This window comes from Solenopsis invicta, chromosome 8, assembly GCF_016802725.1.
Source record: "Solenopsis invicta isolate M01_SB chromosome 8, UNIL_Sinv_3.0, whole genome shotgun sequence".
NCBI classification, from domain to species: Eukaryota; Metazoa; Arthropoda; class Insecta; order Hymenoptera; family Formicidae; genus Solenopsis; species Solenopsis invicta.
Window position 1 is genome coordinate 9,228,821 of NC_052671.1, and position 13,283 is coordinate 9,242,103.

Genomic DNA, 13,283 nt, shown 5'->3' on the forward strand with positions numbered 1-13,283 from the left:
TTACAAGAGAGATTGTTGTGCGGTTAAGTGCATTTTTAATAATAAATTTTAATATGTTGAAAATTATTATGCGCTTTATTCATTAGCGCGTCTAATATCTATTTTTACCAATTGTAGATTAACATCTTGATTTAATTTATCTTTATTCCTTTCTAGTTCTAAAAATTAGAAAAAGTTAAACTGAAATTAAAGTTAATCTGGACTAAAATCTAACACTTTGCTACTATTAAACCTGTTCTCTCATAGTTAATCCTCTTACATGCTTCACCCTTCCTTCTTTTCTTTTTCTTTTGGAGACTTTGATGAAAACATTTCTCAGAATTTTTCATGTTTGTAAATTCTGAATATTCTACAATTCGTATAAAAAAAATCTGGGAAATTTTCTAAAAAGTTGTAAAATGACACAAAAATTCTAAAAAATTTTGAGAAAAGATGTATATTTTTTCACTATTTCTGAAGTGTTCCAATTCGTAAAAAATCTGAAAAAAATTTTTACCAGGCGAGAAGAGAAAAAATAAAATGTGTACAAAAAGTCTAGTTAAAAAAAGAATAAATCTTACCTTTTAAATACACGGAAAGGGATTCGTTTTTCGAAGTACTTAATTGCGTATTGTTTTTCAGCATGTGTTCTATACATCGAGAATAGTGGCTCAAACCGGCTATAACGTTGTCTTTATTTTTAAATATGCTTGCGCGGTTCGAAATATTATTAAATATGATCAACGAGCGATTTAAATGCGATTTTAACACACATCGTCGTGTGCGAATCGAACAAACGACCGGTGACTCTCCCTGCCGTCGACGAAACTAAGGTGCGCGAAGCGTACCAGAGTGCAACGCGTAGCATTACCGACGATGATATCAAAATTGCAGTTGGTAAGATACTGCTGTCGGCAAAGTCAATAGGTGTAATAATTTGATCGAGCTGTTTGCAGCAACATTATTATGATACTTGAGCATTCATGATTATATTGATGGTGCAACATAAAATTCTCTAATTTGTACCTAGCTAAATTCTTAGATGCTTTGAAGTAAAATTGTTCTTTCCGTGTATCATAATTATTTGACGTTCTATCTACTAACTTAAATATTTTTTTACAATAAAAGTAAAAATAGAAAGATAAAGGTTACAATAACTAGTAAACTAATAATTTAAGGATGTATAGGTCATATCTCAAAATACTATCAAAAATATAAACATTTTATAGAATATTCTAGTGTTGTTTAAATATCTGTGTAAAATTTGAGCATAATTCATTTATTGGTTTAAAAATTATTTAATTTTTTATTCATTTTTAATTCTTATATAAAATCGTGTTTTGTACTTATACTAATATTTATATTACTATTATTTTATATTTATATTTATATTACTATTATTTATATATCAATATATTAATAATATAATTACATATAATTAAACAATAATTATTTATATTTATATTCTAGTATAATAATTTATATATTTATATACTAATGTTATATTATACTTACACACAGAAAAAAAATTAGTATCACATCAGCAATTTATCGTTTCATATATAAGCAAGAATAAAAAATCTTGGAAGAATTTATAATCTTAAACAGATATAATTTGCTTACATAAAGAAAATTTGTTTTCGTACGTCCTAATGTCTCACCGATTAAATTAGAAACGTGTGATTGATATCTATCTCTACAATCTTCCTTTCTTTCTTTCTCTCGCTTCTGAAGAAAAAAGATTCCTAGACATTTTTCATGCAAATTTACTGTTTTCTTCACTTGCGAAAGGAAAAACTGCAAGATGATGTATGAGGGACGATTGAAACGCGGCAGGATCATTGAATCACTTTATTGTCACACGCCATCTCTGGCATTTGGGGGTATCTTTTATCAGATATATGATAGTGGATACAGTCACTAACGCTTTATACTTAATCGTCTCGTGATCTCCTGCCGCGAACTCCGTGAGTGAGGTGATTAGCTCTTTGTAACTTGTCCTCGAAAGAGGAGATACAATATTATTAATTTAAAGAAACGAAAATGTGCAGCATTCGTCGTACGACGGGTGTTATCTTGTAATTCTGGTTTCTTCGACGGTGTCGAAAACGACTAGGGAGAGGAACGAAGTATTCGGAGTGTTCACGGAGTTCTCGGCCGAGGTTCCGCGAAACGTTGTCTAAACGTACTGTTTAAATTCTTTCGTTCTTTCGTAATTTACGTGTTTTTCTTTTTTCTGTTTTTGTTTAACGAAAAATGACACGCTTTCTCTAACGTCCGCTCTCTTTCACTCCCTTGTACGTATTTCTCTTTCTATTTTTCTTTCTCTCTCACAGACACTACCCCACTCTCTCTCTCTCTCCCTCTCTCTCTCTCTTTCATTCTCTCATTTATCATTTTCTCTCTCATTCCTATTCGCTTTTATTTTGTTCTGTTCTACGTATTCTCTTTTTTCGCCCGCTCTCTTACTTTTTAGGGAAATAAATTCAGACGCATTCTCTCACTATTGATAAATTAAAAATGTATGGATTCCACCCGTCACGGACAGGTCTCGAACAACAGGTGACTTCGGAAAAAGCAATATTTCTGTTTTCTTTCATTTTTTGTTTTATATTAAAGTCGTAAATTGTTTGCGTTCTTACGACTTGCTCTAGAAAATATTGGACAAGATGCTCTTTAGAAAAGAAATACGGGAGAGTCTAATTAGAACATTCGACAATTAAGGCGCCCGCACGCTTTGCAATGTGTTCGTCGAGATCGATCGTAATAAATAAAATAATCGATCGACGAAACGGTGATATGCGGTCCAATTACTTCCGGTACGTTCAGATTAAAGATGCAAAATCCAGATTGTAAGATTCAATGTGACAATTACTTATGGTAAAATTACGGTAAGATGGTAATTTATTGGTAATTTTGATCAAATTCATTGTCTTTGATAATTTTATGCGCAAATTGATTCAAATCATGTTATCCTTCCGCACTAATACATAAGAAATAACATTTTTTTCTGTATTCCTATCAATTATATTCTCCAATTGATAAAATCATTTTCCCAAAACCTTTCTATTCCTTATGATGAAAATGCGTGATCATTATTATTATAAATGATAATTTTGTCTCTGATAATGAATCACGTCATAAACAAGAATTAGAGAACAATGCGGATTAAAAATATTAGTATTTGTCACATAATTTTTAATGTTTTTAACATTAACAAATTTAGCTTTTTTTTGTTTTACTATTTAAAATTATTCTATATTTTTTTTATATATTTTTGCAGTTAAGTGCAATTACAAAAAGTTTATTTTTTGTCTTCTATACACAATTATAAATTTAAACGTTTAAGTGTAAATTTTTGTTTTTTGTTTCTTATATGTTTAAATTTTTTAATTATTACCACAGTTCAATTTTTGTTAAAACGTTAATATAAGATAAACAACGATGATGTAAGTTTATAAAGTATAATAGTATGAAAAATATAAATTAAAAGACTATATTACAGTTATCATGCTTCTTCTTTTAAAAATCCCAATAAAAAAATTTTATTTGAAATTACTAACAATAAGTGCTTAGTTTTCTCATCATTATGTACTAGATGTAGCTTATAAATATACAGTATTAAAATATTTTATGGAAAATATAAGTTAAATAAAATGTATTCATGTTAAAAGCTAAATGCTCCTTTTAAATTGTATGTCAAATTTTTTTTATTTCTGAAAACTTTTTTCTAAGTTACAATTTGGTGACCAATTTTTTAAAATTACCGGACAAATTACCGTAATTTACCGACTAAGTTATCGTCAGGTTGGGTCATTTTCATCTCTCGTTCGGATATACGAGTATATATACGAGTGTTAGATCGCGGGACTCTCTATCATCTGATGGAGCATCTCATTACCAGTATTACCACATGTAATGCACATGTACGTGCGCGCTCAGCGCCACTCAGCTCTCGTATTACGAGTCGCTCGTGAGCTTACGACGCAAGATTACAAGATCGCCTAAGCTACGTTAGACATCTTCTTACGAGAGAATAGTCGATAATTCATTTTACAGTTCAATATATCTTGTATGTCTTTCCATTTCTTCTCTCTCTCTCTCTCTCTCTCTCTCTCTCTGTCACTCTTTCTCTTTTTTCCCCCTTTCTCGCCCATATCTTTTCTCATCTCATACATTCGATGCATATACACACGGATGCACACACCCTATCGCCCTAATACACCATGTACACCCTATCGTAATTGTAAACCTAAATTGGCTTTCTAAATTTGACAAAAGTGGTACCCCTTGGCTCTCAGGCATTTTCATTCGCGAAATATTCCTTTTTTTTTGTTATAATAATTCGTTATATCTTTTTTTTTCTCGATTATACGCCCATCTTCGCATTAGCCTCTACTATTCGAATCGATAATAGTTCTCGGGGTTTCACCCCGATCTCTTTCATTGAGTTAATTAATAATATATAGGTACAAAGTTGGATAATAATTTGTGTCTCGTGGTTTCGTAGTTTAATATTATACATATGTATATATGCATAATGCATACACATATATGTATATATGTATGTATGTGATTCATGTGATGCGCCTGTCCGCGATCCTAGAATTGAGCATGCCTATGTACAAATGGGCATGGCAAGAATAGAAATCGACGTGTGCACTCTTCGCGCTGTTTCTCATGACAGATCAACGATTCTAATCGGTATCGTACGAATTGTATTAGTATTATTACTATAAACATCATTTCGCGATGAGCGAATTTACATTACTTTCGTTACTCTCGTAAATTTTATGGCACACAATCCTTCTCGACACGCGGAGAACGACTTTGTCTGCCACTTGGTCACTACTCTAATATTCGCAGTGCGCATAGTCACGTAACAATTGCGAATTAATCAGTTTCCCAAATTGCTCGATCGCTTACGCGAGCGCAGTCTTCGCAAGTTTTTCATGATATACAAATTCTACGATTCTCTCAACTCTAAATGTAACTTAAACGGATTTGTGTTCAATCGTTTTACTTGTCGAAAACGTAAGAAACAGCTCGCGAAGAGACGAGTGTCGAGTGTCAATTTCGCGGAGAATCTTATACAGCCGTCTGTAAACGATGCGTTACAAACTGAAAAGTTTTACCTAGTAGTCTTGTATATTTTATCAGTTAACTATTACGGAATTATACTCGTGTATACGTCCCACGATCTTGATAAGTTCGTGCACTTGCAAAATATGTACTTAGAAATCAGCTTACAGTAATATCTTTTTTTTTGTCACAGTACTTTACATATACATTTCTTTGTCTTCGGATAGAACTCTACATTTCTGTGTCTTTGTTTTCTCACGAGTAAAAAAGCTTCTTTCTTTTTGCTGTTACGCCTCTAATTTAAGCATGTTATAGATATGATAAGATACCACCCATTTATACAATCCCCCTCGTTCTCTCCCTAAAGCTCGATCGATTACGAGAAAGTTACGTTACCTAAGATTTATCGGTGAACAATCGGATAATCGATGACATCTACATAGCTCATCTGTAAATTAACGATACTCGTTCATCAAACTCTAAGCTAAGTCTTACGTCATACTCACTTAACGACGGATTGCATGTATTTCGATGACATTTCGATATAATCTCAGCACGCGTATCAAACTTCGCGCTTACATTATTCTCGATCTTACCTCAAAAAATCGTGTCGCGAATATTGCATAGAAACATTGATACAGTTGAGAGCGAAAACGCGAGTGCGAATGAGACGATTGTTTTAAATTGCAAAGCAAAATATTATACTTGGTCAATCATAGTTAAGAATTGTGATAAGAGATCGTCATTAAGTGTCGATTGTTACAATTTTTATGATTCAAGTAACGCGAATTATAGAAACTTTTCCTACATTCGAACCTATATCTCTAGCAAATTTTTATAGTAAATCGGAAATTTACAAAAATATACGTAATATAGCCATATATATTGAAGCTTGCATTCCACACTTGTCAATTTTATCAATAATATCCAAGGAGTACCTTCCAACTGTACGACGATTCGTAATCCAAAGCATGTTACATAAAAAGCTTACTTCATGACGACTCACAAAGAAAATTCGCGCAGCAAATTTCCTCAATTTTAGCATTCGATCAACGTATCGATTCGCAAAAGTGCATCTAAATTGTGACACAAATATCTTACACAAATCGCAAAAATGCTTGAAAAATATTGAAAACTCGCTTCTCTTCAAACTTTCCCTTTTTTCCCTTTTTTCTTTCAAATCTCGTGCATTATAATTAAATTGAAACATTTGTCTTTCACACAGAGATTATATGCCAAAACTATACAAAAAATAATGTTCTTTCTTTTTCTCTCAATCTTTCTCTCTTTCTCTCTGTCTTTCAATCTTTCTTTTTTTCTCTCCCTCTCACTCACACACTCCCCCCCCCTCTCTCTCTCTCTCGCTTTCAGAGGGCACAAATGTAATTATTTACTAATTCACAGCAGACGTGCATGTGCATGCTCGCTGAATATATCTTCGCGAGTGTTCGAGATACGCACGAAGAAAGATCGAACACATAGCACGATAATTAAGATATAAAATTAATTGCAAGCATTTCTTTTACGCGCTTCTTACAGAGATTTACAAAGCCTCTTAAATATTTAATGGCATTTCACTGTTTTTTGTACAAAAATCAGTACGAAAGAGAATTTTTGCCGCGACGCGTCTCGTTTACGCGAGTTATATGGGCGGTTTGTTTTCTCAATTTGTTTCAAAAACTGGTTCTTATACGTGTGAATAAAATTTCCAAACGAAACTTTCAAACAAAGCTAATTCGTAACTGTTTAGATGTAGCTTCTTCGTTCTGGCTTCGAGAATGCTAATTTAACGAAAAGATCCAAACTAGATGTATAGGAATCGATTTATCAGTCTGCTTCGTACTTGAGAAACATAGTATATATGCCTGCTCCATATTTTCTACGTCATAATAATTACCTCACTTTTTTTGGACACAGATTACTAAACGATATTTAAAAAGCCAAGTAACACGTACTAATACGATAACTAATAAATGTCAGTATTCAGGGAACAAATTGTGTGTAATTAATTATATCATCGTACATTCTAATTATTCCGATGCTAACTTAGAAAACGTTAAATTAGATCGAGTTTATATAATTAACGGAAAATATGCCGAAACTATAACGACGATCATCGTAGAAACCGTAAGTTAACGAGGATATAAAGTAAACGTCATTACCCATTCAAACCTGCGCGCACATATCGCAAATTCTCATATCAGAGTGTTATTATAATATTTACATTAAATAATATATGCTCTGATGGTGACATTTTTTACTAAAAATTTGACAACGATAAATGTCTTTTTAGCCGATCGTTTCGGAGATCGGCATTTAGTACTTGAACTGTCCTAAATTATATACAAAGTTTGGAAATGTCCTCTCATTTTGAATGTCTCAACATTTTTAATCTCTCTGCCGCATGCCGGTTAAATGAAGTCCATGATCGTTCCTCGCTTCATATTTCTCACTGTGTTCATGAATTTCTTACTCACTTAACCACATTTAGATTCACTGAAAACGAGTGTCATTGATCGTTTCACATCTTATTTATCTAGTACACCACATTTGAGTTCACATCTATCCCGAACTTGCTTGATTTAGTTTGTTTTCACTGCAAATAAAACAAAACAAACGTATTATTATTTATAAATACATAACATCACTTATTTTTCATGAAATATTGAATGATAAAGATTCTCATTGCATATACGTAAGATTCACGCGTCATATGCTGTGATCGCATATATCGTATAATTCACGATTGTTCTACCGTGAATTTTTCCCGCATCACCATTCAATATCTCAAATTGATTATATTTTGGAAACATTTCGAGAAAATATACAAGAGGATAGGACTCCGAATACGGTCATAAACTTACCTTCGTTTCACTTTTTGTATACTTTTTATATTAAAAATTCAAGCATATATATATATATATAATATGTATCAAAAACTGTCACGATTTACTACACGTATTTACAAGAAAGTTTAAACGAGTTATGAAAAAGAGAATGTAACATTGTGCGCAAAAGGTCGAAATTAATAATGTGATGCGTATCAAACAATACCAGAAAACTTTAGGAAAATCGTTCTTATATGGAAAAATATCAACAAAGTGCAAATTCAACAGTAAATTTAAGGATTAATGGAAATCGAACTTTTTCCACGTCGGGCCAAGTTTCGTAGGCAAAGGCATATTCCTTCTACAAGTTTGGAAAGGTAAAAATCGATGCACATAGCACAAGGCAACGAAGTTTCGACCGCATATACGATAACGTAATCTCGTGTCGTTTCTGTTATCGACTCTATGTCGCTACTTCGAAGCCGAAATGGAAGTATTTTCATATAGGACAGGCATTTTCACAAAGAAGAAGAGGAGATTTCTACACAGAACGGTGGAAATGAAAAGAAGATATTGGCAACAACAAATGTGTATCAAGATTTCACATGGGTACTTGAGAAAATCAATCGACGTTAAAATGTCCTTTGGAAGTACGAGAGCAATATCGCTATACACTTGATCGTCAAGTATTACGAAATATTGCAATCATCCCGCGATCGATTGCAATCTGTACCGGCGCCTTTTTATTATCGCCTTTTATGTACCCACGTTAAATCGTTGTCCAACTATCTACGAACGATGCCTTGATCTCAGTGCGTACCTAAAACTATCTGGCGCTCCGGGAACATGGCTGCTACGTCTACATCTAGTCTACATACAGACTAGTGGCTCGTCTGATATGCCGTACATGATATGTGATGTACTAGTGGTGTTTCTAGAAAGACATGTCCTTTCGTACGTTCTTTCGCTCTTTCCGAATTCTCGCATCGCCTTTGCGTTGCTTATATCTCTCGTTTTCATTCCGGTCCCGCAGAATTTTCTATTATCCGTACCAATCGTACTTCTCGTACTGTGCACTCCTCATGTAATATGTTTGTTAAACTGACTTTACCGTATTCAGAGCCGAACGTCACTCGTTAAGTAGCTTTAGGCTTCGACATTAATAGCCTACGGAGGGTACGCGTAGGGCGTATAAGATTCATCTCGATTCTGTCAATTGTAGTGAAGAATATGTAATATTACGACACGATAGAGAATTATCTAGATACTTCTCTCTCTCTCTCTCTCTCTCTCTCAACTTTAATATAGTGGATATAGCGGTAATCCGAATTCTCTATCCCCTAATATATTTATTTGATACTACATGTAATATCATCAAGAGATGACTTAATGCGTGTCACTTAAAATTATTAAAGACGTTTATAACAATTTCCATACACTTTCTAATTGTTTAACCAGTTAAAGTAAACGTAATACTATCTTGTACATCGACTCGTGCATTTCGATATTTTGTTAATGATAAAAGCGACTAGGTGCACCGCGATAGGAGCTCGAACTCAATTTGTGTTTGCTCTACTTTGTCTACTGTAAGAAACTTAAAGAACTCCTCAGAAAATACGTATAAAAGGAATATTTTGGTACGTTCTTCGGGCAGTCATTCTTTTAGATTTTAAAAGAATCGAGCGACGTGACCGAAGATCGACGGGATAAAGCAAGGGATGCAGCTCCACTGACCAGGGCTTGGGTGTCAAACAGCTTGTACCATCCGAACACCATCTGACTGAGATCCAGCTCATCCAATACGATCTGTGCAATACCCATGAACACTTTTTTCCCCTCCATCCGACCATAGTCACCCCATACTGTCACCTACAACACGAGTATACAACGATGAGATTAAATACGTGCGCGTGAAATCGCAACAATATTAGAGAAAAGGAACTGAAAGAACGATGATGTCGCACGTACCTGTAATATACAACCCCGGCAGTTTTCTTTAAAAGCCAATAATTGCTGATAAAATGGATCCAATGTTTTTCTGGCCATCGTGGTTTTCGCTTTCTCTATACATCTTTTACCGTTCACCAGATACAGCTTCACGTAAGGAGCTGGAATAAGAGTCGAAGCTAAGCGCGTCCGCGTCACTTATCGCGCCAATCGTGAAGCTTATTCGAGGTTCAACTAACCTGGTATTATTTTGCTGCCTTGTTTCGCTTTAAGGTCTTTGGCACGTATGACCTCTACTTCAAGGTAACCCTTCGTGTGGCTCAACGACAATTGAATCTCGCCAAGGCAACGGGCACCGAGTGCTTGCCTTCCGACCACTTGGCCCGGTCCAAGATCTTCGATGAAGTCTCTCAACTGCCCTTCGCCTGCCATTCGCAGACTGGGAGACCAACTGCAGTTTTTAAAATTATATATTTAGCAAGAAAACGCAACTCGCGCGTTCAGGATACTACGAAAAGTATGATGTATGATTTAAAAGAAAGAGTAAACGAAAACTTCGAGTGAGAAGAGTGAAGTTTGGCTTATAGCGTTTACCGTGCGACCAATGGAAAAAATGGAAACTGTACTTTATTAATTTATTCCTTTTTTTCCTTCCCTTGCTCGCACACTAAACTTATACAAGATTATGTGCAGAACAATGATCTTGACTGTTTCAAATGCGCGGTAACCCACAATAAAAATAAAAGTAAAGCGCGATAACTGCAAGCTGAAAATTATAATATTATTCGAAGAAACTCTCTGATGCAATGAAGAAAATGCGAAGGATAAAAATCATAAACGAAAATATTCCGCAGGAGCGAGGGACAATTCTCGCAAGCCTTCGACGAAAGTTGTAAAAGATAGAGAACACACCTCATTCAGTTTGAGATAAGAAGAACTCACGCTGAAAGTGTAGTGTCAGTGTATAGTGAGTAAATATAATATTATACACATGGAAAAAGAGAGATTATATAAATAAGTTTAAAAACATACCAGACTGCTATAACGCATGCATTTTAATCTGAATGCGCATAGAGAAAGAGATTTTAAATAATCAAGTAACAGTAATCAGTCCATTTCATCTGTGAAATCGAGGAAAAATTGCACAGAGAGTAACAATTATTAATAATATTAATAATACAAAACATTAATTAAAAATATGTAATACACGAGTTATTTTTCTATTCAAAAATTTCAATATACGACTGAGTACTGTTTTCTTCGCTCACATTTATCTACTTAACATGCTTTACTAAAATCTTAGAAATAGAAAAATTAATCAAAAAGAGATTTATATTAACTTATATCGTATTAACTTACTTGTTGTCGCTAGGCGCGCCGTTGGGAAGATTCACGTTACTAAAGCTAAGCGGATCTTTTCAAAAAGTGCTGCTATAAATGTAGATATTCATATCGAGTGTACACAGACATACTCAAAGTTATTGTTAGTCTAATAACTAATTATACTTAGAAATTAGCTTTCGTAATATCTTATAAAATAAACGTACACCTCTTTTGTGGAGCAATTATATCTAATAATGGCATTATTAGTCATTTAAGATATACTGCTACAAGGATTTTAATACTGTGATACCATTGACAAGTGCGATAGAATATATTTAAGTGACATGACGGACAAAATCATACGGACAGAAGTTCACACATCCGATTACATCCAATCATTTTCTCCAAAGTTCCGACCATATTTAGGTGCGAAATACCGTTGCCAAGGAGCAAAATAGCGTATTACCAAGGTTATTATATGTAAACGTTTTGTGCCGAACCGACAGAACATTTGCTTACATCCTGTAAGCTACCTAGACACGCATACCTACATTTAATCTATTTTTAATCGTCGACTTTCCGTTCTTTCGAGCTGACGCGTAGGTACTTTAAGAGATATACACGCTGTACAGTAGCTATTCTACGATATATCAAACACGCTTTATGGAAACGATAAGAAATCCATAAGACGGGGGGGGGATTACTTTCCAAGGAACGTCGATATGTCAATAAATAGTAATAGCTCACTATATATAAAAGACAATGGATCGTACAGAAGTAGGTGGAAACCATTGGGAAGACGTGAGGTTCTGCGAAGACATTCTTAGGTGACATTCGGCATATTCACAGGGTTTTTCTTACCATGTGGGTAGAGAATATGACTCCGCGACAATGAGATATCACATTGACATATAATAGATACAAGGTGCGTGTGTGTGTAGTGTGTGTACGTATGTATATGTGTGTGTCTGTGTGTGTGTGTGTGTGTTATATATATGTGCAACGGTGCTCCGAGGTAATGCGGTACAATCATCTGCCACAATCAAGCAATTAAGCCAAGACGACAACAACACCGATAATGAACGACAATATTTTTATGGGCGCTTTCGTTTCTGGAGCAGGGGTGTCAATAGTAAGACTAAAGGAGATAGAAATAGACAGCAGAATATAAGTTCCACAGCCAGTTCGTCGAAGACTATATCTTATAATACATATTTTTTCCTCGCATTATAAAACTGACACAGTGAAGGTACTCTACCGGTACGAAAAAACATTACATTTCCTAAAATGTAATCCTGATTATACAAATTATTATCATTACATGTTGAAAACTCACTGAAATTAAAAAAAAAAAAGAAGAATAAACGGGTATGAAAACAAGTTACTCATCTTGCAATAAAACATGATAGTATGCATGATGTATAAACATTAAATTTCTTATTTTCATGTAACTTTCATACCATGTAACATTATTCGTTTAATTAATATGATAAATCGAAAAAGGAACCGTGATTGAGAAAAGTCATGGATAATCTGAATTTCAAATTGAGAAAAATCGAAGAGGCATGAGAAAAAGAGTGGTCGTAATCATGTAACTGCACAATTCAAATCATTAACATAATACTGACGTATCTTCAATCACACGTTTAAAGATTAAATAATCGATCTGGGGCGTTTACAATTTTCTGTGTAGACAGATAATTGGCGCATACAAGGAGTAAGACAAATAAACCAGCAAATTATTCTTTGTCTGTAACCAAGATGATTCTATGCTAACATTAGTAAAGATTATTTGGATGATATTTTGTAGAATGCTTAAATAAGACTTGAAATGATTTTTCCAATTAACAGTATTTTCTGTGAACGACAAAGAATAAGTTTCCCACTGGTTAAAGAATGAGGAGGCAATAAGCTGGCATGTACATTGACAAACGATAAGCAATGAGCTGCAAGTTGTAAACACTTCAAGTAATAGATTCACTAAACAATATTCGAAGCAAGTGGTCATTAAGAGCGCATAAATCGGCAATAAGCGTTATATTCACGCTTGATGTCGCTACTCATATAATTTCTAATAGCTTCTCAAAATAAAAATCCACACAATCCAACACGAGTTTATAGATA

At 34.1% G+C, this 13,283-nt stretch overlaps 1 protein-coding gene across 1 annotated transcript in view; it reads right to left on the bottom strand.

Annotated features, from left to right (window-relative positions):
• Nucleotides 1-4,087: 4,087 nt before the first annotated feature.
• LOC105200957 (regulating synaptic membrane exocytosis protein 2) overlaps nucleotides 4,088-13,283 on the bottom strand; it is a 71,395-nt gene continuing 62,199 nt past the window's right edge. Inside the window, exons 22-25 of the mRNA XM_026130186.2 lie at nucleotides 10,076-10,287; nucleotides 9,858-9,997; nucleotides 8,710-9,758; nucleotides 4,088-7,657 (exon numbers count right to left, since the gene is read on the bottom strand). Coding sequence (XP_025985971.2) covers nucleotides 9,552-9,758; nucleotides 9,858-9,997; nucleotides 10,076-10,287 — 559 coding nt within the window. The 3' untranslated portion in view covers nucleotides 4,088-7,657; nucleotides 8,710-9,551. The remainder of the gene's footprint in view (nucleotides 7,658-8,709; nucleotides 9,759-9,857; nucleotides 9,998-10,075; nucleotides 10,288-13,283) is intronic.